Source organism: Neoarius graeffei, chromosome 7 (genome assembly GCF_027579695.1).
Source record: "Neoarius graeffei isolate fNeoGra1 chromosome 7, fNeoGra1.pri, whole genome shotgun sequence".
NCBI lineage: Eukaryota > Metazoa > Chordata > Actinopteri > Siluriformes > Ariidae > Neoarius > Neoarius graeffei.
Window position 1 is genome coordinate 67,662,922 of NC_083575.1, and position 24,891 is coordinate 67,687,812.

Sequence of the window (24,891 nt, forward strand, 5' to 3'; positions counted from 1 at the left end):
GAGTTCTGTGAGGTTTTGGGGCTGTTTTTCTTCCAAATGCTTTGGAAACCTTGTTTGGGTACATGGCATCATGGACTCCACGAAGTACCAGGACATTTTAAGTCAAAATCTGGCTGCCTCTGCCAGGAAACTAAAACTTGTTTGTCATTGGATCTTCCAGCAGGACAATGATCTGAAGCCCATGTCCAAATCAAGCTTCTGCCCTGGCCATCTCAGTCCCCTGACCTGAACCCCATTGAAAATCCCACAGGCTTAGCTGAAGAGCACAAGAGGGGGCCGAGGACCCTGGATGATCTGGAGAGATTATGTAAAGAGGAATGCTCTCCGATGCCCTGCTCTGCATCGCCGACCTTACAAAATGTTATAAGAGAAGACTTGCTGTTTACTGGTAAAGGGAGGTTGTACAAAGTATTGAATGCAGGGGTGCCTATACTCGTGGCACATGGTTTTTTTTTTTTTTTTAAAAAGTAATTTTCTTGATGAGGGATTTGTTTTTCTCTGAATAAATTTTTCAATTAAAGGTTGGATTTTTCTCCCCCCATACCCCCCCACGCTTTTTTACTAATCTTTATGGGGGGGAGCAATAATTGTGGAGGGCACTATACCTGTGTTCGTTCATCCTTCCCCTGCAGGAATGAAACAAATTGGTGGGGAAGGGTTTTGTTTTTTGTTTTTTTAACTACCCAAGTTGTATTGTTATCGCAGTTAAAATTCCCCTCAAGTGTTTACGTCACTCCTTTTAAAATGCCTTTTGTTCAGTTGTAGTTATCTGGAAAACTTAAGAGTGAACCTGAATATGTAAAACAGAGGGCCGTGTGGGTCTGGGTTTTTTTTTTTTTTTTTAAATAGCTATGCTTTCACTGCCTGCACCAGTGGACTGTCAGGGACCTGTTCCATTCCTCCACAGAGACTTGACAATATCTTCGATGATATCCGGTATAATGTTGTTTAATTATAGACTTGTAAGTATTTTGGAAGATGCAACTGATGTGAAGGTTTTTTTTTTTTTTTTGTCTCCGTAGGTACCAATTTATCTCTCTGCAGGAGCATGCTCCTTTTATTATTTAATCTGACATTTCCCCTTATGCTTTAGGATAACCTGTTCAAACGTCATGCTGTTTTTGAATGCTAACAGTTCCTGCCAAGTTTCTGTCAGCATCCTGGTCACTCGAGCAATTTTAACATTTTCGATTACCCATGATCCATACATTATACATGAGGAAAAACAATTTATTTTCTAGCTTGTGAATGTTAAAGAAGTGAGCACAAAAACTGTGATTTTCACACATACATAGTCATATCCTGACAGTAGTGTACGTACATGCATAAGTTACTGAATGCATATTGAAGACGGCTTGTTTTATATCTGCATTCAGATTCATTTCGGTGTGTGTGTATATAAAATAATTATAAGAAGGCCATGGAGAATATATGAATGTGCTATGTAACTTAAGCCGCTCCTGTGCAGAGCGCTGGCCTCCCCATACACCCTGTGACATTGGGCTTCGGGCTAACTTCATTTGGAAATCAATTGAACAAAAATCATTTATTTGCACTGTGTTTTGTCTTTTTGCCCCAGCCACAGACAAACAACAATAAAAACAGTGTAGTAAGCAGCAGCACCAAAGACAGCAGCATATCATCCACAGCACCAATGGTACTTCATCTCTCTTTATTTCTTCATTGTTGCTTTACTCATGTTTAATTTAGCAGTCCATACATTTCGGTTCAGTGGTTTTCCATCAGCTTGTCTCACATATTTTGAGTTTAATCAACTTTCATCATCCCTCCTTCCTGCCCTCGGTTTAGTGAAGTGTGATGTTGCTAATGTTTTTACTGAATTAAACTAAAACCACAAGTGTACTGAATCTCATCCCTGAGTCCTGTTTTACCTGCATGCTCCAACTTTTGAAATTCACAAATTCAGATTTAATGACAAATGTAATGTCTTTGCTCTAAATGAATGCCCTGTCTCTAAAACGTCACCTTTTAAATTGAATTTCTTTGGTGCAAAACAAAGCGTATGTCCTGTAAATATGCTAGATACGAGCTTGTGCTAATATCTAGTACCTAGACAGCATGTGTAGCTGAAACAGGATTCACCTGTATGAGGAAGTAGAATAATCTAATTTGTTTAGGAGATGCAGTTCCTTATTATTTCTCTAGCTGTGCTGTACCAAGAACTCTGAGTTGACTGCAAGAGTTTGCATGCCCTCAGGGACCAAATCAAAGGGGCGAGTTTTAATTATTATCATCAGGTGTTAACAGTTCTCATTTATTAGAAATGACCTAATGTTAGTTTAAACATTTAGATTTCATTTGTACGCATCATAAATGCCCCATCCCCCAGGTTTTTTTTTTTTTTTTCCCCTTTCCCCCCCCATCAGTTGAAATTCGGCTACATGCCACTGCCTTGTTCAGGTCTGAAGAGTGGAAGGGGTTTTTTTTTTTTTTAAAATCATTTTTTGATTGTCGTCTTACATGATAAACTAGTTCATTTCCAAACACCGCCCCTCCCCCCCAAACTACAATAAGTGGTAAGGTATTAGGCAGAGACCCGTCCACCCGTAAATTTGACGGGTGATTGCCGATTTCAACGGGCAAGTATACACACAGACGGATACTGAAACGGACGATAATGCCGAAAATTTTCGCACATGAATACTCCCACATGTCATCCGATAAATCCAGTTATGTTCCGCCCACACACGGACTGGCCATCGGGAGTAGCGGGAGTTTTCCCGGTGGGCTGGTGGTTCAGCGTGGGCCGGCGGAGAAAAAAAAAAAAAAAACAGTTGCGCGCTGGCCTTTAATATGATAAGCAATGTTAACAGTTTCTTTAACAAACTGTTAACATTGCTTATTACAGTTGCGCGCTGGCCTTTAATATGATAAGCAATGTTAACAGTTTGTTAAAGAAACTGTTAACATTGCTTATCATATTAAAGGCCAGCGCGCAACTGTTTTTTTTTTTTTTTTTTTTTTTTCTCCGCTGGCCCACACTGAACCACCGGCCCACTGGGAAAACTCCCGCTACTCCCGATGGCCAGTCCGTGTGTGGTTCCGCCATCATTTACAAATCGTAAGAAACACAGTTTAATACGAAAAATACTGAAAACTTGAAATGAAAAATCAGAATATTTCATCGCTTCCGCCATTTTGGCCCGCACTGAATCTTGTAACATGCGGACTGAATAAATCGCGAATTCTGATTGGTCAAAAATTGCCAAACACCCTGCGTTGTAGTTTCCTCTTTCTTGGCGGGAGAACCGCATTTTTTTTTTGCTGACTCACTCTTCTGGATCAAGATGAATCCCAACAAACGCCCCAAATTGAATGTGACAAAAACTGATTCGTTTTTCCACAAAAAGACAGAAAAGGTATGTGTGATACATTGATTAACAAGGGGGGTTCATTGGGGTATGGTAAAATAGAATACTGTTGGTTTTTTTTTTTTATTAAATACTGTAACTAGATCAAAAGATTATATACAATTCATTGTTGTTTATTTTCTTTTCACTTTTGTTACCAAATCAAACACCATACATACATCTGATACATTCAGGAGTGAAACTGAAAAAAATACAAAGTAAAAATATGCAATATTTCTGATCAAAAATTACACGCCATTTCACCCTGAAAATGTCCTAGAATGCAGGAAATGAAGTCTAAATTTCAAAAATTTTCTGGGGGGGCATGCCCCCAGACCCCCCTAGAGGGACTTCGCGCCTGCAGCGCTCGTCTTCGCACCTGCGGCGCTTATCAGGATTATATAAAATATTATTTTTGACTGGTAAATTTCTTTTTCTGCCTAATACCCTAATAAGTGATGCAAACTTTTGCGCTCAACTTTATTTAGCTTCTTGGAACAGGAGCAAACAGAACTTGGAGTTTCTCTTCAATTAGTTTCATTACTGGCTATTAAGGATCTCAACAGCATCAGTAAAATGTTTTGATTGCGGCAATCAATGCTATAAGCAAATTATATGGGGAAAACATGGCAAATACTAAAATGGAACAAAATTGATATCCGAGACATCCCTGTAGCTATGAAACTGAGCTGCTCTCTTCGGTTGCTCTGTTCTCTCACAATTGGATCACGGCTCTGATCGGCGTCCGTTTGTCCACTGCATCAGCATTCCCTCTCGGTGAGATTCTGTGCTGTTTGGGTCAAATGGATAAAGGGGCTGAAATTCAAAGAGACATTTAGAGAAAGTGGCTGTATGTTGGGACTGCATCTTCTGCTGTTTTGTGCTTGGGAGAGGGTGTGCGCGCGCTTTGGGTGAGTGTGTTCAGTGTTTGTAAAACAATACAGTGCTTTGTATCAGTGTGTGTGTGTGTGTGAGCCTAGTGAATGGGGTTACATGACTATATATGTCCCTATTCTTTGCACTTGTACTCGCTTCTCTACTTACTGAAAGCTTCCTCAGCCCTAGCACCTGTCTGTCTAGATAGATCTCACAGTGCTCTCGGCAACCTCCAGTGTCTTTCACCTCCTGCTGTGTGTGCTCTAGCCTCTGCACTTGGCATTAGTGGTAGCAGTGGTCTAGTTATAAGCTGTTAGTTTCGGAGTTTGGGGCGCTATCTAACACCCCCACCCCCACCTGCCCCCCTCCTTTGCATGGTAAACTGTCTCCTGCCTTTCTCAGGAACCACAGACCACTGTCGTGCACAACCCAGCCGACGGCGTCAAGGTAAGCGGCTTCAGCTGCCAGCTCTGCAGCGCTCTGCAGTTCACCACTAACACCACTAATATTGCACCATCACCCCTCTCAGAAACGAACCATCCAGAGCTCGCTTTGAATTGCAAATCAGCCAATTCAATCAATATACAAGTTAGAGCAATGGATATATATATTTTTTTTTTTTTTTTTTTTTTTAATATCTGCAAATTAAATAGGCAGATTTTTAGTCCAGTTGGCTGAATTGGTATTCAAGGAACCCAACTTGACACTCACCTACTGAGACTTCTGACTCTCACTAATGAACTCCTATAGACTTGGGAGAGAAGAAGGAAACACTCACTCGCCCTTACTTGTCTCAGTCCCATTTACTAACTATGCCGTGGTGCTTGGCTTATTGAGCTCGCCTTCTCTCAGGACATGGCTGGTTTGTGCAGGGCTTGGTGTGTTCCACAGAGGAAGTGTGTTTGAACATGATTTGTCTGTGTGGTGTGTGTCTGTGTATCTGCCAAACTTAAGCTCCAAGTGTTAAGTGACCTTTTAACCTTCTTGTCTGTTTCTCCTTTGTTTTGTTTACTTTCCCCTCTGCCTCTTGTCTCACTCCAGGGGTCCATGGAGAGTTGTAACACTACAGAAGAGGAGGACATGAAAGGTAGGAAAGGTACACTATCAACCTTTCACGTAATCTGCATGTTTCTTCTCTTCTCTTCTCCTCAGCACAGATAGACAGACAAGTTGGACAGGCTAGCCCACAGATGGATATCGGACTGGGATGGGCAGTGTGTTAGGATGCATGGAAACTTTTTTTTTTTTAATAATATTGCCAGCTTTCTATTTTGTTTAGCAATGGGGAAAGGAGAGAGACAGTAAGGGACACTACCTTGATGTCAGCTGGTCTGTGGAGGAGTATGTCTGCGCTATGGTGAGGGGGTTGTGTGACTGAAGGCTTGACAGTTTTACAGTGCGATGGTGACCAACAGACGCAGCTGTAGAGCAGGGTGGAGGATAAAGCGGAGTCACACTGATTGATTGATGATCATGAATCGGCACTATGGTGTTGAGAGGGAGAAAGAGAGAGCAATGCTGTAGCACCTGGGGGTTAGGGTGTACTCCAGTTGATGTTGAAGACATTTGAGGTTCAACTATGTCAAACCTGGTAAATGAATATTTTAGGTCGCATTAAATGTCCAGCACTCCGCTTAAAGCTGTAGATAGCGTAGATGTAGTACCAGCCAAGAGTTTGGTCACACCTTCTAATTCACTGGTTTTTCTTTATTGATTAAAAGACACTTCATGTCTTAAAGTAATGATGGATGTCGTTTCTCTTTACTTAATTGAGTGGTTCTTGACATAATATGGATGACTACAGTTGTGGAATAGGGCTAGTCAGTGTATTATTTACTATTTGATCTCAAACATGTTAAGGCAGCAAGAAATGGCACGAACTTTTGACGAGGCACAGCTATTAACTGAAAAGCATTCCAGGTGACTACCTCATGAAGCTGGTTAAGATAATGCCAGTAGTGTATAAAGTGTCAAGATAAATGCTGGCAACACTGAATAATCTAAATAATTTTTTCACGGTGTGGTTTCCATCAAATCGTGCACTCTGATTGGCTCACGAGCGGTCCGGAATCCTACGATCCGGACCCCGGTTACAGACCTTTGTCGACTCGCTCGTTCACACCAACAAACATCGTAGCAATTTTTGTCAACATTTATCTTTTTTTTACAAGATTTATAAGGCCACACCAGTTCGATTAGTTGGTTCTCGGAATCACCGCTTGGAGAAAATGCAAAATGAAGAAAAAAAATCGAAATCAAACTCCTGCCAACAGAAAAGGTCACGTGACGTGAGGTCACGTGATGTCGAAAACCAATCAAATCGCCCCTTTCACTTTCGTTAGAGACTTGTGAAGTAGCCTACTCCTGGTCTTTTTTCTGTGCATTGTAGATGTTCAATTAACTGTACTTCAATCGTTTATTTAGCCTATCTGTTTACTGGTTTGCCTGTATTGTTTGGTCTATTTCCACCGCTAATTTTACCATCAGAGCATTTTTTTTTCTTTTTTTTTTTTTTTTTTATTTCGCCTGCTCGCTTCATATTTTTCCTGAAAAAATCAGAGAACCAACTAATTAAATTGGTTTGGTCTGAGATTTTTATCAAAAATCTTATACATTTTTGCCGGCATTTCTCAACATAATAGCATTAATTTTACATCATGGATAGCGATAACGACAGTGTTCACAGCAAAAGCGAGTTTTACTACCCTGAGGAAGAAGAAATAAAAAAACATTTCAAGAGAAAGCTAAAAACCTCTAACTTGCTAACACCGAGCAAAAACATGGCTGAATCCTGAATGACTCCTATTTGTATAAATACGGGACTACATAGGTGGCAAAATGTAGTTTTTGTTTATTTCCTGCCATGGAAGTGCACTTGTATACTAAGGAGGAAGCAATTTGCATTACAGCCATGAATGAGGATTCAAAATGGCGGCTCAAATTCAGCTTGGCTCAGTTTTCCCTTTCGGGCGCTCTCGTTCTCTGTTAGAATTTGGTAAAGAAAAATATATATTATTTACCAGCTTAAGGTCGGTCCGTATGGTGAAATACCGTGACCTCGGCCTTAAATACTGACCTTGGTCAGTACTTTCAAAACCTCGGTTACTGTATTTCACGATACGGACCTCCCAGCTGGTAAATAACACTTTTTTTTTTTTTTTTTTTTTTAAACCACATAATTCCATCTGTATTTCGTATGTTATTTCAGTTTTGATGTCTTCAGTATTGTTCTACAATGTAAAAAATGGTCAAAATACAGAAAAGCCTATGAATGAGTAGGTGTGTCCAAACTTTTGACTGGTACTGTATGTGAGCCTGATGACCTGTATTCTTTGGTTGATCCTGCCAGAGCCACATCCATCACAACCAATATGATTACTTTGTATATCTGTATTTTTATCATGCCTTTACAACTGTTTATTTATTTATTGATAGCAGTGATGTACAGTGTACCAGGGTTGGCACATGATGGATTTATTAGCTAGCCCACCAGGTAAATGGAACCTCTAGGGTGCTGCCATATGTTTTTGCTCCTGAGAGGTTTAATGTGCTATGCTCAAGTGATGGCTAATGTAATAAAGTGTGGCCAGTTACTTAGTTAAGTGCATTAATACAGCCTAAAGAAGAGGAGGGAGTTGCACAATATCAAGGATGTTTCCTTGGTAGGAAGGATTCTTGCAAATCAGATCCTTCAGAGACCAGGCAAGACTCCTTCCTTGCGTTTAGAAAACATGTAATGGAACAGTCTAGTGAGTGTGCAGGTACCCGTACGTGTCGTCTTCTGTTGAGTTTATTGGTAGCTTGCAAGCTTAGTGCATTACTGCCATCTGCAGGACTGAGGTGTGAATACTTTTGTGAATACAAATGCTTTTAAATTAAAAAAAAAAAAAGAAAATTAAATATTTGCAAACCCAGGCATTCTTAGAAATGCCAAAAGAGCTTTAGTCATGGATTGTGTCCCAGGTGCTAATATCAGCAGGCTATTTAATATTAACCCACATTTTGCCACTTCATCGAGAGCTGCTTTTTTTTTTTCTGCATATTCCCTGCATTTCATAAATACACTTTCACACAGTAAAACATTCCCCAGACTGATGTTTTCCAATTAATCTTCAACCATAATTGAGGCTTGTGTGCTCTATATGCAGTCGTTTTGGTGTGCATCATTGAAAAGGTCTCAACTTATCGATATGCATCGGATTGTGGGCGATTTAAGAACGCTGAGGATTCGCATATGCGTCCTTGAAAATTCTCTGAACGAAGGATTCGGTCTTTGGTAGAATTCGAAGAAGCCGAGACATCGGAAGAGTCCTTCGGCAAGATGCGATGACACGGCAACCTTGAAATGCAGCCATTAAAGGATGCTTCCTCGGCGCTGAAAAACACTGAGTGTCTGAATTTCTAGAGAGGGAACAACTGTGTAGCCGTAGTCCTTATCCTCTGGTGCAACACAGTGTTTGCACGTTTCATCACATTGTTTGGCCATGAGCAGCAGTGTTCTCTCCCTGCATCACAAGTACAACGTTATTTGAATCCGTTTAGCATTTCAACTTTCTATTGATCTGCTTAACCGTGTCGTGAGTGTGTGTTGTGCGGCAGGAAAGTTATATTTTGTTTAATTTTGTCAGTGTTTCCACATACCTGCATGTTCATGATGTTGAAAAGATCTGTAGTCCATGTTAATTATTATGGCAAGTAGAAACCATTCAGTCGTCAGCCAGATCACTCCTTGGATGGTGTGTGTGTGTAGTGCAGCAGGTGGTGGGCTTCAGAACAATTAGAGTGCAGCAGAGTTACAGCATCATGCTGTGTGAAGCATTTACTCATGTTTAAACATAGATACCAAAACTTTTGCTTGTGAAAGCCAATTAGTAGTCGGTTTATTTTGTATCTCTGCTTGTTGAACCTACTTTTTCTTCCCGGAAACCTCTAGTTTAAAAAAAATAAAATAAAAATAACCAACCATAAGAACTCGGTTCCGGGTGTTTTTATAAACATTTGTACAGTTAGTGTAGCTCGGAGAACGACTTTAGAGAAACCGAACATCATCTTGGAAAGTGCAAATACCACACGCTTGCCTGGTATGTAATCTCAAAAGCCCATGGGTTGGGTTCCCTCTTGAGGCCAGTTTGTTGTGACTGTGGTTTGAATGGCGCTAATTGGTTGGCTGGATGGCTGTTTATTTACTTATTTATTGTAAACGACAGTACAAAAGTAGAGATGGACAATTTGGACACCAGTCATATCCTGTCATGGCTGCTTGATTACTTTGATGTAATCAGGAAAATAGTGTGAAGTTAATCTTCCCACTCAAACATTTCTTTCAACCAAACCCCCCCTCCTGCTGGCGTCATGGTCGAGTAGCCCAAAGATCCCACATTCTGTACCGGAGTGAGACTGTGTGGACTTGGACGGAGTAGTCTTTCAGTTTGCATTACACACTCCCACAGTCGCACACACTTTCCCTTGCACTCTGCTCTCACTTGCTGCGTCTCTCTCAGGAAGGTAATATGCACTGTGAAATCAGCATACTGTGTGGTAGTTTCTTGCTGTACTTCACAGTTGGTTATGAAAATCTTAATTACTGCTGTATTGCAAACTGAAGTCCGTATCATCCAAACCTTGTGTACACATGCACGTTAGGGATATAACCGAATGTGAATACATTTATTTGGAATAAACCAGAGGTGGACAGTAATGAATTACATTTACTTGAGTGCTGTACTGAGTATCTGTACTTTACTTGAGTATTATTTTTTTGGAAACTTATGACTTGAACTTCACTGCATTTGAAAGACACATATCGTACTTTTTACTCCACTACATTTCTATCAAGGTCCTCGTTACTTGTTGCTATGAAGCAGCTTTGAAAGTGGATGTTTTTTCCTTTTCTAAAACCTGATTGGATTTTTCGTAGTCGACACTGAGACAGCCCATCAGTGATCACTAGGGTCACGTCCATGGACCATATAAAATCAAGTTCATTGATTTCTCAGCAGTATTATTTGAACATGATCAATTGATGGCAGAATGGAAGGAGGCGGTTCTTCTGGGGAATACTCTGGGGAAAGGATTAAAGATTCATTTCGTTTTAAATGTTTGCTTTGTTTGCTTAAAACGAACCACATCATGGCCTCCAAAAACTCACCGTCCAACCTGCAGAAGCATATGTAAAAGTTTTATTCCAAGAGAAAGCTTGCAACAACATTCTTTGCTTTAAGAGCTAGCGATAATGTTGCAATAGCGATGCAGTCTGGTTAGTCAAATGACCTTCTATGGATTTGCCAGCCAAGTTGCCATCACCTTGTCCACGGCTAACATTTACACATACCGTAGCTAGTTAACTTGGACACTGTTAGTTAGCATGCAAAAATGTAGTTACGCTAACATGAATAACGTTAACTTGTCTGAATTCCTTTCAGAAATATGTTTTAGCATAATCTTGCCAAATAAACAGAATGCAGAAATCTTTCTTTTCTAGTAACTTTAGCTACCCAATATGATTTCGAGTTTGAAGAGCGTTTGCTAGCGTCAGGTGGAGCTTCACTGACTAGCTAGCTTAACGTTAAACCACCATGATGGCACAGCATGCGTTCGTTTTGTGAATTCACATTTCTGTCTTTGGTAACGTTAATATTGTAGCTTTTGTGACCTTGCATAATTACTACAGCTACTACATAATTTTTTTACTAGTAGCCAGAGAGAGAAAATAGCTAGCATCTTATTGATGATTCTGCTTGGTTGTAAGTTGTTGTTTTGTAACATTTTATCAGGTGTTTATTCTACAGGTTCTACAAGTTAGTCAGTGAGTCCAGTCGGTTGCTTCAGAGGCGTTAAGTTTTGTAAGCGTTGTGGCAATAATACAATGACGCGTTAACAGAAAATGTACTTTTAATACTTGAGTATTTTTAAAAGTAACTACAGTATTTAAGTAAAAATTTGACTGTACAACCTTCACTTGTATTGGAGTAACATTTGACCAGTGGGATCTGTACTTTGACTCAAGTTGGGTACTTGTCCACCTCTGGAATAAACAGATATATTCTAAACGGATACATATGGAAATAAGGAGGTCTAGGAGGTGGGATTATTTATTTATTTATTTATTTATTTGTTTATTTTAAATAAAGCAAGCTTGATAGCAGTTGATGGGCATCAGGGTAACAGTGATTTAAATTCATCTACTAGTTTATAATTTTTTGAAATATAGAGCCAAATAAATTCCTTCAGAAATATTGTGGGGTAAAATAACTCTGAGCAAGATTTAAAAAAAAAAAAAAAAAAGGCCCCACACATTAATGATTTAATATTGATTATGAACTTGAATGATGTAGCTGAGGTTGAGGAGCTGTCAGAGCCAGAATTCACAAACCTTGCTGATGGTGCTGGCATTTCTGTCTCTGGGTGGGTTTTTATCCAGTGTTTTCCTGTTTCTCAATAGTTGTTATAAATCTGAGGCCAAACTGACTTCAAGTTTGAATACAATTTGTGGTTGGTTGAAGAGAGCAACTGGACTTGCTTGAAGATTCTTGAAAACGTTTCGCCTCTCATCCTAAAGGCATCCTCAGTTCTGTCTGGCTAATAGGGAGTATCCAGTATTTATCCTCTCATGGATCATCATAGAATCCGAATCAGAATGCTGATGGCTGCATTGTAGGTGGCTGATAAAAGATGTCATAGACACCCACCTCTGTTCAATGATGGTCGTTCCAGGTTGACAAAAATGAACGCTCCTCTCTGGCTAAGATGTCTGCCAGTTTTCTGGAAGTCCTCTCATAGGGATCTCATCCCAAAGTGCGTAGAAACGTATGTGACGAATCTCAGTCATCCAGGTACATAGTAATCTGTGGTTGGTTGAAGAGAGCAACTGGACTTGCTTGAAGATTCTTCCCTATTAGTCAGACAGGACTGAGGATGCCTTTAGGATGAGGGGCGAAACGTTTTCAAGAATCTTCAAGCAAGTCCAGTTGCTCTCTTCAACCAACCACAGATTACTATGTACCTGGATGACTGAGATTAGTCACAGATAAGTTTGAATACAGTTGCAGATACGGATATTTGGAGCACGAAACGGATACAGATTATGGTATTGTTACGCTCCTAATGCACATGCATGCCGGACACTAGGCTCAGCTTCAGGTTTGAAATGAGTGTCCTACTGGATCTTATTATTACTTTACAAACAAATGTTTGTTGGTCTGATTTTCTTATTTGTCAAAGCTGAGGCATTCACAGTAGGGTGTATAAAAATCCTGTAGTAGGCACCACTGCTCTCATCAGCCGATCATCCACTTTGTGTACAAGTCCCACCTTGCCTACAAGTCCCACCTTGCCTAGTTTCTTGGACTGTTGCTGGTATCATTTGGTGATATCTGTGGAACCTTTAGTCCTCTGTGCAGCGTTTTGTATGTGAAGGATACTCAGTTGCTGGTTTGTGAGTGGACTTTGAAAATCCATTCATGCAACTCTACTTGCTCCACTCAACATTATTCAGTCCTTTACGAAGCCTAAAACTGTTTTTCTTCATCCAGTGCTAAAGCCTAAATGTCTCCATTTGACTTTTTTAAAGGCCATTCTCATTAAATGAATCAAGGACGCTTTCTTGTTGCTGTGTATGGTCTGTTTTATTTTGCTTCTTAAACTGGACATGTACGAATGTCCATGAGCAACTAATCTACAAAAGCTTTACGTATACCATGTTCCCATTAAAGAAAGTGGAGAAATAAGCATGTCGCATCTGAGCCATTCCACCGAATCGGTGTCATTTCCGTCCCTAGAAAATGATATGTATAAATGCACATAAAAATGTACTTTAAAATACATTTCCTTATTACGCAGAATGTCCTGCACATTGATCTGATTTCAAATTTAAGATGTATAATTGTAAGGATTAATAAAAACTACCTAAAACACTGAAAAATAGCATGTGTTATCTGTCCCTGCACTCTAACTTTATACTTAACTGTGAGTATTATGATTAAAATCCTTCAGAAACAGTATTTCTTTTGCACTGTTGTGTGACTCCATATCCTATCCATGGTTTAAATTTTTTTTTTCATAAGAAATCCACAATATCTTAGTTAAAATACACATTTTATTCATGTCCCTGGGTTTTCACTCAGTCCTGTTACCCAAACATATTACCCCATCTGACAAATTTGGAACATTCCATAAATCACATGCGTTACATCAGTTATGTCTTCTGAAGGCCATGGGAAGACCAAAAGTTAGTTCTCTCATTTACTTTTCTGTATATTTGATGATTTTTTTTTAACTTTGATAAGGTCAGTGTCAACGTACTCTCCTGTTACTTAAACGATTTCTTAGATGATATTTGTTTATTTTAAAAATACAGATTTTTGGTAAATCACTAGAATGTGCTAAGTGTGGTCATGCTATTAGCGATGACGCCATGTGGCTTAATTCCATGTATTAGCTAATCCTAGGCTAAAAACTCAGTCCTGTTACTTTCAGAGTTTTGGTAACAGGACTGAAAAAATGCAGCCATCTTTGACTTCCAAACCTTGTAACGTAGCCTGAGGTTGACCAATACACATTTTGAATAGTTAAATATGTGTGGTGTTATAATCAGTGTTGAAAAGATGTAACAAATTAATTTGGGAGTGATACAACAAGCAAATGGCACCCATTCGGTGGAATGTCCCATCTCTATTTTTTTTTCTTGTTTTTTTTTTTTGAATGGCTGTGATTATCAGATGGCAGGGTTAACAGTGACAGTGCAGTATTCAGCCAAAGCAGTGCATCTGAGGAGCCACCTCCTCCCCTGATCCCACCTCTCAGTAAGTCTCCTTATATGACAGAGCTGACCCCTGAGCTGGTCTCCAGAAAATTTCTCCTCCATGTAATTCTTACTGCTAACTGTATGACATCCCTGTTCCTTTATGCCCACCATGCTCAAAAATGCCTGAAATGTTTTTAAAAGTCAGACTTCAATCGGACATGGTTTTTATTAAATTTGTAAGACAGCCAAAAAGTGTGTGTATATAAAATAGAAAAAGTAATTCAGTTACTCTTTAGTCACATTTAAAGATTCTAGACATTTAAAGACCTCATTCCCACTGCAGTGCTTTAACATTGTGGACATTTTGACAGCCAGTATCTGATTACAAACTGAATTGATTAGGCTTATGTCTGTTTCATTGTGGCACATAGCTATCCAAGAGTGTAATCAAAGCCTAATGGGCTTTTCTTCTCATGTATAAGAAAAGCACATTTAGTTTGTGATGTTTGACTTGACTTTTTTTTTTTTAGACATCGTTAAGCAGACTAACTTGTGTTGTTAAAGCAGATACGCAGAGCCTTTATTTTTAAATACATTTGAGTGGATAGTATCTCCATCCTTGACTCTTGTATGCTGCATAAATGGGAATAAAAAATAATATTTGAGAGTTAAAATCAACCACAAAATTAGCATTCGAGCTGCCCCGCTGAGCCAGCCAGCCCTGAGTGCGTGACGTCACAGCGGTAACCGGTTTTAAGGCCGAGGCCTTTGACAGCTATAGACCAAAGTCATATCAATACAACTTTATGGTGAAAGTAAGAAATCCCGTTACCAACTTGCTCAACTCAGACTGATTTGACTTCATTGATTTTGGGTTGACTCTCATTAAAACAGGATGGGTGTTATAAGTTGTGCAGCATACATGTACATGCATGCATTTTCACTGATAAAACGTAAAAGGCTCATTAAATAATCAGATGAACTGAGACAATCACATTCTGAAGCAAATTAAATCATCTTATACCGGTAACTTAAACACACAATACAAGTTACATGTATTTAATCTAAATGCAGGTAAACATGTTTGTTTTTGTTGTTTTGTATCCAAATGAGAGTCGGCGCTTACCCATCTGTGTTCTCGCTTCTTGAAGGCCGATCTCGTGGCCAGTTGTTTTGAAACCATCTGACTTTCAGTTGTTTGTTCAGTTCTCCGTTCATTCGCTTCTTCCATGTAAGGGCGAGATGGCAGCAATATCCAGTGGAGAAATCTGACGGCTGCTCCACTCATTCTCCATTTTCTCCATACGGAGTACTCCGCCATTACTGCTTGGCTCAGGCAGTTACTAAAACCCGGGACGGGACGGGATGTCACCGGTTTTAGCAACAACCACAGGGAGGTCACTGCCCGAGCGAGAATAAGTCATGTCCTGTTCTGTCCCGGGTTTTACCAACAACCCTCAGCTCACACTCCAGAAGAACTGGTGCAACCAAACTTACTTTCCTTTTTAAAAAAAATGAAATAAAATAAATACTTTCCTTTTCTTGTAGTTTTCCTTTAATTATTGGTACTGTACCCTCTTTCAATACGGGCTTATAGCCAACGCTCCTCAACAGATCAGAGGTCCCGTACGAGTCTTCAGTAAAATGTGCAGAGGAGAGACCACTTCGTAGGTGCCTGTGAACTTCTCACAAAACACGTCCAAATCTTTTGCAGGTTGAACATTCTTGAGCAACATAAATCCACCTTCTGTTGTGTTACTGCACCGTCCAGCAACACATCTACGTGGCATGGCGATAAATTAGCTCAAAATGGAGGATCGGAGTTGCAGTCAGCTCTGTGTTTTAGTATAGCGGAAATGGCGATGAGACTGATAGACTTCCTGCTGTGACGTTACGGATGTCAAGGTCATTCACTCAGACCGTTACCTATATGAATCACTTTAATTGTAAAAATGACTATATTAGATTTATTGTTAATGCTTAAAACTATTCTTGAGGTCTCAAGGCAATTTTAAACAAAAGTGAGGCCATGGTTCTGCGTATATGCTTTAAATTGTCTCCTTATCCAAAAGGAAGACGGACTAGACACAAGTTAAACATTTCATTTTGGTGAAATATATTTGTGCTTCTTACATTATAGACGTCGAAAGTATGTCATTTAAAAAAAGTCAAATCAGATTTAAGCACTTTTTTTTTTTTTCTCTTGGACAATAGTAACAGGTTTGATCACGTTTACAAGTGAACTTGTATAGAAATGTTGCTTCAATTTAGTTTAAATCACCACTCGTTCAGTTGAGGAGCATTTCTTTGATCCTGTATGAAGTAGATACAGTTCATTAACTTTAGACGATTTCCCATTTCATGAAGGTGCTCTTAGTAGAGATGCCCTTCCAAGATAAGACTGCAGATACACAGCCCTGCTTATGCTGGGATTAGACTACACAATATTTTTGTCTTTCGCTGTGGTCACCATGTCAGGTTAGTCCCATAAACTCTTGCCTTGTCTTATTCAGGAGACTGGCAACACTACAAGTTTGACCTTGACCAATCATCGTTCGTATCCTTGCTTGTTAATAAAGACAAGAAACCTTTATCATCACTCGTACATTCAAGCACAGGCTGAAGCACAGTGAAATTCATCATCTGCATTTAACCCATCTGAAGTAGTAAACACACATGCGCACACACCCAGAGCAGTGGGCAGCTATGCTACAGCACCCAGGGAGCAGTTGGGGGTCCGGTGCCTTGCTCAAGGGCACTTCAAGCCAACCTCAGGCCATGACTGCTCCATGTTAACCTAACTGCATGTCTTTGGACTGTGGAAGAAACCCACACAGGCATGGGAAGAACATGCAAACTAAACACAGAAAGACCCCTGTCAGCCACTGGGCTTGAACCCAGAACCTTCTTGTTGTGAGGTGACAGTGCTAACCACTACACCACCGTGCTCCCCTGTCGTTGGGGATGAGGGTCAAGAAATTGTCAATCATGGCTATCAAGGAACAAGTCGTAGGAGTTGTCAAACTAGGCAAGAAAATAAAGATTCTGACATTCTAGGGGTTTTTTTTTTTCCTTTTTTCTCTCGTCGTCGTCAGGGTGCTGTGGGGCATCCCATATGCTAAATCACTGTTCTTCGATAATGTCATGCTACAAGGCCTGTGTGACATTCCCAGTGTTCATATTCGGGCTCAACACTGGAAAATTGTCTGCTGAACGTGTGTTGTCTGATCCCAGCATTAGTGATGTCTGATGTTTTGACACCAGCTTGACATTAAAGGCCTGCTGTAGGTGACCTGTAAATAGTGTTACCTATCCTCACAATAATTAAAAAAAAAAAAAAAGACCACTATAATAAAATGACTTTGAAGCATATGGTGCCAGATCCAGCACAATCAAAAACCATTGCATTTTCTTGGAGGGGAAACTTCAGCTTGAAATGTGGCACATTCCTTTTCTTTCCCCAAAATCCTTTCAATTTTTCTGAAAGTACATCGTCTCATACATGTACACAATTTTTACAAATCGGCAGTCTGACAAACGCTGAGGTTTTTCAAGCCATCATTCGTTATCGGTTTCATCTTCCTTTCCCCCAATTCATAACTCTTCTCTCTTGCTGCTGCAGTGTAATTCTGCTAATGTCTGCCATGTTCAGCCCCAGGCTCTAGTCTAAACTGCTTTCACTGCCACTCCTGTAGAGACTCCTCCTGGTGTGTGTAGGTGACTGCTGCCACCTGCTGCCTGCTTTAGTGTACTGTTCTGTCTCTGCTCTGAAATTTCATGCCTGGGGTTGGTTGTTTGTTTAAATAAATATATCCCCCGCTTGCCAAAAGGCCCAAAGGGGGATGATGTCGTGGCGATAGCCATCCCAGGAAAGGGTGCTCACCTTCTGAAATCAACTCCTCTCGCAGTTTTTGGACGAATTTCACGAAACTTGACGAGGCGTTGTTACATGTCGGTAGTACGCATGTTGTAATTTCGTTAAATTCGGTCACATTTTTGCCAGAGTTATAGTTCTTGATTTAACAAAATTATAATTTGACAATTTCGTGTGTGTGTGTTTTCGTTCTGAAATTGACTCCTTTCACAATTTGTGGAGGAATTTCACCAAACTTGGCAAAAGGCATTGCTATACGTCAGTAGTACGCATATTGTAATTTTGTTAAATTCGGTCACATTTTACCAGATTTACAGCCCTTGATTAACAATATTATTATCCCCTGCTGGCTGAAAGGCCCAAAGTGGGATTATGTCGTGGCAATGTTTGTCCATCCATCCTGGGAAGGGTACTCGCCTTCTGAAATCAACTCCTCTCACAGTTTTTGGAGGAATTTCATGAAACTTGACAGGATTCTTTATGTTGGTAGTACGCATATTGCAGTTTTGTTCAATTCAGTTGCATTTTACCAGAGTTATGGCCCTTGATTACCAAACTTGTCTCATCTCATTATCTCTAGCCGCTTTATCCTGTTCTACAGGGTCGCGGGCGAAAGGCGGGGTACACCCTGGACAAGTCACCAAGTCATCACAGGGCTGACACATAGACACAGACAACCATTCACACTCTCATTCACACCTACGGTCAATTTAGAGTCACCAGTTAACCTAACCTGCATGTCTTTGGACTGTGGGGGAAACTGGAGCACCCGGAGGAAACCCACGGGGAGAACATGCAAACTCCGCACAGAAAGACCCTCACCGGCCACGGGGCTCGAACCCGGACCTTCTTGCTGTGAGGCGACAGCGCTAACCACTACACCACCGTGCCGCCCTACCAAACTTGTACTTTTGACAATTTCATGAGGGTGTATTAAGCACTTATTGCATAGATATAGTTGCCAGCGGGGGATATTGTGCTTTCAGAGCACTCTTGTTTTTTTGTTTTTTAAATATGCAGATAACTCCTGCTGCTGTCTATATACCAGAATTCTCTCATGCTCTTTTCAGAGATGTGCTGTGGTTTGCTGTGAATAGCAGTTTCTGAATTCTGTCTTTTTCTTCTATGTGTTTCCTTAGTGAGTGTGTGTAGATGGTGTGACTTGACAGTTTTGGTTTGTCGTGGTTTAGCATGCGAGTGCGTGCAGGGATGTGTTTCCTCTTTGTGGATTTGTCTCATTGCCTTGCAGCCAATACTCAGCATAATGCAAAGCGCATGGCATGGAGCAGTAGAGGGCAGAGCTCATGCCCTGCTGTACCTGTCCCAGCTTCCATGGCAGCAGCGGGGGGCAGCAGCTCACGGCAGTGTAAGTGCGAGACTGCAGAGTCTAGAATTAGCGAGAGAGACAAAAGTTTCTCCATGCTCAACATTGTTTGTCGTCTTATATCCAGCGTTAGTGTGCAGCCAGAGCCAGTGGTGCCTTTCTGCTGCCAAGGACAGTACAATTTATACAAACTTGTGTATTGATGTACCGTTGATTTGTAGGCTATTCATACCATTCCAACACAATAAAGCAGTTCATGCACATTTGCTTATGACCACACATCGCAGGGTTGCCTTCCAGCATTAAGTCTAGAAACAACTGTGAATGAATTCAGATTTGGATGATGAGTCGGGAGGGGGGATTGTTTTAAAAATGTAAGATGCAAAGTTATGAAGCTTCCAGAATAAATTCTTGCATACAGTTCTTGAGGAGTGGTGGGTTTTATTTATTTATTTTTTAAAATTAAAGTAGTGTTTAGTCACACATGGCTCAGATGCTTCTGGTCGTCAGGCCTTAGTGATTTTTGTGGAGACTAGTGATTGGTTGGGGTGAAATGTGTTAGCATGCTGTTTTGTTTAGATCCCCCCCCCCCCCCCCCCTTTTAAATTATTCATTTATTTTAAAATAAAATTTCAGCATTGAGCTCTCTAATTTACCGATTTTCCTCACTGTTCTACCTCCTTTGGGCATCAGCGCGCAAGCAGGAAATCATCAAAATTACGGAACAGCTGATTGAAGCCATCAATAATGGGGACTTTGAGGCTTATACGTAAGTTCACACTCTTGTTCACTGAATTTTTCATCAATTACATTCGTGAAATCTGTACTAAATATATTAAAGACCTATTAAACAAATGTATTTTTGTGGCTGTTGCATACGTGATGGTTTTATGTTTGGTTCATGCAGATCATAAGCATGTCGTATTTATATTTTTCTGAATCTGTTTTTGAAGCATGTCTATGGTGTATCTTGTTTCAGGAGAATCTGTGATCCTGGTCTTACCTCCTTTGAGCCTGAGGCACTGGGCAATCTAGTGGAAGGCATGGACTTCCACAAGTTCTACTTTGAGAACCGTGAGTGACCACACGTTCTGTCTGGGGTTGTGCTTTGTCTTGGACAGCTTCAAGAATTTCATGAGATGACAGCAAAAGTAAAAATAGCCAGTTTGATCATAGTGGGATGTTTGAGATGATGTGAGCTGATATTTCTTTCTCGCTCCCCCTCCCAGTCTTGAGTAAGAATAGCAAGCCAGTGCACACCACAATCTTAAATCCTCACGTGCATCTGATTGGAGAGGATGCAGCCTGCATCGCTTACATCCGCCTGACTCAGTACATTGACAGTCAGGGCCGCCCCCGCAGCTGCCAGTCAGAGGAGACGCGCGTGTGGCACCGCCGTGATTCCAAGTGGCTCAATGTGCATTTCCACTGCTCAGGAGCACCTGCTGCCCCTTTACAATGAACTACACCAGGCACAGGTACAATACTCACAAGGCACAATTTACAATTTGCCATCAGAAGTTTACATACAGGCTTTCGAATGTCATAGCAATATTGGGATTTCTGTGATTATTCTGAACTGATCTTTTTCTGTGGCAGAATGATTGTACGACTCGCATCTTTAACAGAAAAAAGCAAGAATTTGGTGCATACATTTTAACTTATTTTGTGTGTTCTAAAATAAACACAGGGTCAGAAATATGCAGGACCAGTCGAAAGTTTGGACACCTACTCATTCATAGGTTTTTCTGTATCTTGACTATTTTTTACATTGTCGAATAATACTGAAGACATCAACACTATGAAATAACACATGGAACGTGTATGGAATTATGTGGTAAACACAAGTGCTTATAAAATGTTGAGTATTTTAGATTCTTCAAAGTAGCCAGCGTTTACCTTGATGACGCTTTGCACATTATCGGCATTATCTTAACCAGCTTCATGAAGTAGTCACCTGGAATGCTCTTCAGTTAACAGGTGTGGCCTCGTCAAAAGATAATTAATGCAGTTTTTTACCTTCTTAACATGTTTGAGATCAAACAGTAAATAATAAATACAGTAAATAGCTCTATTCCATAACTGTAGTAATCCATATTATGTCAAGAACCGCTCAACTAAGTAAAGAGAAATGACATCCATCATTACTTTAAGACCTGAAGTGTCTCTTAATGAATTAAAAAAAAAAAACATTGCATTAGAAGGTGTGTCCAAACTTTTGTCTGGTGCTGTACATTGCACACCTAATATTTTTGGTTAAATGTTCCTTAGCAAGTTTCAGCTTGACCAGTTGCTTTTCATTGTCATCAATAAGCTTCTGGCAGAATTCAGTTTGGATATTTGATCACTCTTCTTCAGTTTGAGGTCAGGACTTAATGTTAGCCTACTTTATCCATTCCACAACCGGCTTTTTGTTTTTGGGGTCATTCTTCTGTTAGAACACCTAATTGTGTCCAAGTTTCAATTCTGAGGTTCTTCATTAGTCCATCCACTTTGTGCAATGCACCAGTTTCACTAGCAGCAAATAGCTCCAGAGCTTGATGCTGCCACCACCATGTTTAACAGTTGGTACAGTGTTCCTCTGTACCTCTGGTCATTATGGCCACACAACTCAGTCTTTCTCATCTGACTATAAAGCTTTCCTCCAGAAGGCTTTTCCTTCGTCCACGTGGTCAGCTGCAAACTTTAGCTGACCTTGAAGGTGTCGATTTTGAAGCGGGGGTATCTTTCTTAGATGGCAGTCTCTCAGGCCAGGGTGATCCAAAACTTGCTTGACTCTAGGCAGTGTTCCAGCAGCTTCCAGTTAATGGCAGGCTTGTGCCTTGGTGGTTCCTTGGTTGTTCCTGACCATCTGAACCAATTTCCTCTCAGCTGAGGGTGATGGTTTGGGTCTTTTTCCAGCACAGTGCCTTGGCAAAGTGGCTACACCTCCCAATAACTTGTACTTCCATACAGGAGTTTGAGCAGATGGTCTTGGAATCTGCAGTTGTTTAGAAATGGCCCTCAGAGACTTTCGTGACTTGTGTAAAATCTATGATTCTCAGATCTGTACTGAGCTTCTTAGACTTTTCCATTGTACTATATGTTGGTCAATCCAGTGAGTGCTGTCAAACAAACAAACCCTTTTTGTGTTGGCACACAAGCTACCAGCTGTAGTCAGTCCTGATCACCACTAACATGAAATTAAGAGACCATGGTCTTGGCAAGTAAAGACATTTTGGCACTTTCAGCACCACTGAATTAATAATCTAAGTGGGCGTATGTAAATTTTTTTTTTGACCATGCATGTGTAATTTTCGCCCTGTGTTGATTTCAGAAAACCAAAATAAATTAAAATTTGCACAACAAATTATTTTTTTTTCTATAAGAAAAAGACCAGTTCAAAGAAATCATGGTCACTGCCATGACATTCGTGTCCGTGTATATAAACTTCTGACTGCAACTCTATCAGCACTTGTCCAACAGAAAGTGAATGCTCATGGCTGTCCTAATCCGGAGAGGAAGCATTTCTATCTTACCATGTTTGGGTCGGATGCTACTTCTGTTTCAGTGTTTGGATTATAGGGAGCTGTGTGAAAAAGCAAGCAACTTGTAAATGAAATGTACCTCTCAATGGAAGCAGTCATTTCTACAGAAATTATAGCAACACTTTACTATATAATAAAGTCCAACTGGGAGCCCCATAGTAGCTACAGTGTCTTGCAAAAGTATTCACCCCCTTGGTGTTTGTCGCATTATAAAATGAAATTTTAGGGGGTTAGCACTATTTGATTTACACAACATGCCTACCACTTTAAAGGTGCAAATTGTTTTATTGTGACACAAACAATAATTAAGATGAAAAAAAAAACAGAAATCTGGAGTGTGCATAGGTATTCACCCCTTTCGTATGAAACCCCTAAATAAGAGCTGCTCCAACCAATTCACTTCATAAGTCACATGATTATTTGATTTAAGATCCACCTGTATGCAATCAGTGTCACATGACCTGTCACATGATGTCTGTAGAAATCAACCTGTTCTGGAAGGACCCTGACTCTGCAACACTACTAAGCAAGCAAGATGAGAACTAAGGAGCCTCCAAACAGGTCAGAGACAAAGTTGTGGAGAAGTATAGATCAGGGTTGGGTTATTTATTTAAAAAAAATAATAATCCCAAACTTTGAATATCCCAGGGAGCGCCATTAAATCCATTATAGCAAAATGGAAAGAATATGGCACCACTACAAACCTGACGAGAGAAGGCCGCCCACCAAAACTCACAGACTGGACAAGGAGGGCATTAATCAGAGATGCAATAAATACACCAAAGATAACACTGAAGGAGCTGCAAAGATCCACAACGAAGATAGGAGTATCTGTCCATAGGACCACTTTAAGCCGTACACTCCACAGAGTGAAGCTTTATGGAAGAGTGGCCAGAAAAAAAAACACGTTTGGAGTTTGCCCAACAGCATGTGGCAGACTCCCCAAACACATGGAAGAAGACACTCTGGTCAAATGAGACTAAAATTGATTTTTTTTTCCCTTCTTTTTTTTAAGCCATCATGAGAAATGCCATGTGTGGTGCAAACCCAACACCCTGAGAACGCCATTCCTACAATGAAGCATGGTGGTGGCAGCATCATGCTGTGGGGATGTTTTTCATCTGCAGGGACAGGAAAGCTGGTCAGGACTGAAGGAAAGATGGATGGCACTAAATACAGGGCAATTCTGGATGAAAACCTGTTTGAGTCGGCCAGGGGTTTGAGACTGGGACAAAGGTTCACATTCCAGTAGGACAATGACCCTAAACATACTGCTAAAGCTACACTGGAGTGGTTTAAAGGGAAACATCTAAGGCCAAGTTTACATTAGACCGTATCTGTCTCGTTTTCTTCGCGGATGCACTGTCCGTTTACATTAAAACGCCGGGAAACGGGAATCCGCCAGGGTCCACGTATTCAATCCAGATCGTGTCTGGTCCGGTGCTGTGTAAACATTGAGAATACGCGGATACGCTGTGCTGAGCTCTAGCTGGCGTCGTCATTGGACAACGTCACTGTGACATCCACCTTCCTGATTCGCTGGCGTTGGTCATGTGACGCGACTGCTGAAAAACGGCGCGGACTTCCGCCTTGTATCACCTTTCATTAAAGAGTATAAAAGTATGAAAATACTGCAAATACTGATGCAAATACTGCCCATTGTGTAGTTATGATTGTCTTTAGGCTTGCCATCCTTCCACTTGCAAGTGGTTAGTGACGCGCATGCCCGACATGCACTGAGATCACACACACAGCGGCTCAGTCCCGAATCACTGCTCGTGCGCTTCACTCGCATGCTCTGTGAGCTGCGCAGGGCCGGAGTGCGCACCCTCCAGAGGGCACTCGCTGTTCAGGGCGGAGTAATTTGGAGCGCAGGATGCCTGCGGAGCCGAGCGTATCCGTGTATTGGCATTGCTGTGTGCACGCGAATCGTGTATTGGCGTTGCTGTGTGCACGCTAATCGTTTTAAACACGTTAATCTGATGATCCGCTGATACGGTCTAATGTAAACCCCACCTAAATGTCTTGGAATGGCCTAGTCAAAGCCCAGACCTCAATCCAATTGAGAATCTGTGGCATAACTTGAAGATTGCTATACACCAACGCAGCCTGTCTAACTTGAAGGAGTTGGAGCAGTTTTTCCTTGAGGAATGGGCAAAAATCCCAGTGGCTAGATG

At 40.8% G+C, this 24,891-nt stretch overlaps 1 protein-coding gene across 3 annotated transcripts in view; it reads left to right on the plus strand.

Annotated features, from left to right (window-relative positions):
* camk2g2 (calcium/calmodulin-dependent protein kinase (CaM kinase) II gamma 2) overlaps positions 1-24,891 on the plus strand; it is a 149,761-nt gene that overhangs the window by 121,483 nt on the left and 3,387 nt on the right. Inside the window, exons 14-21 of one of the 3 annotated variants that reach the window (XM_060926283.1) lie at positions 1,580-1,657; positions 4,650-4,694; positions 5,289-5,343; positions 13,964-14,047; positions 19,113-19,229; positions 19,881-19,956; positions 20,167-20,261; positions 20,417-20,665. In XM_060926283.1, the coding sequence (XP_060782266.1) occupies positions 1,580-1,657; positions 4,650-4,694; positions 5,289-5,343; positions 13,964-14,047; positions 19,113-19,229; positions 19,881-19,956; positions 20,167-20,261; positions 20,417-20,649 (783 nt within the window). In that variant the 3' untranslated portion in view covers positions 20,650-20,665. The remainder of the gene's footprint in view (positions 1-1,579; positions 1,658-4,649; positions 4,695-5,288; positions 5,344-13,963; positions 14,048-19,112; positions 19,230-19,880; positions 19,957-20,166; positions 20,262-20,416; positions 20,666-24,891) is intronic. The other 2 variants (XM_060926285.1, XM_060926284.1) reach the window with 2 other exon arrangements.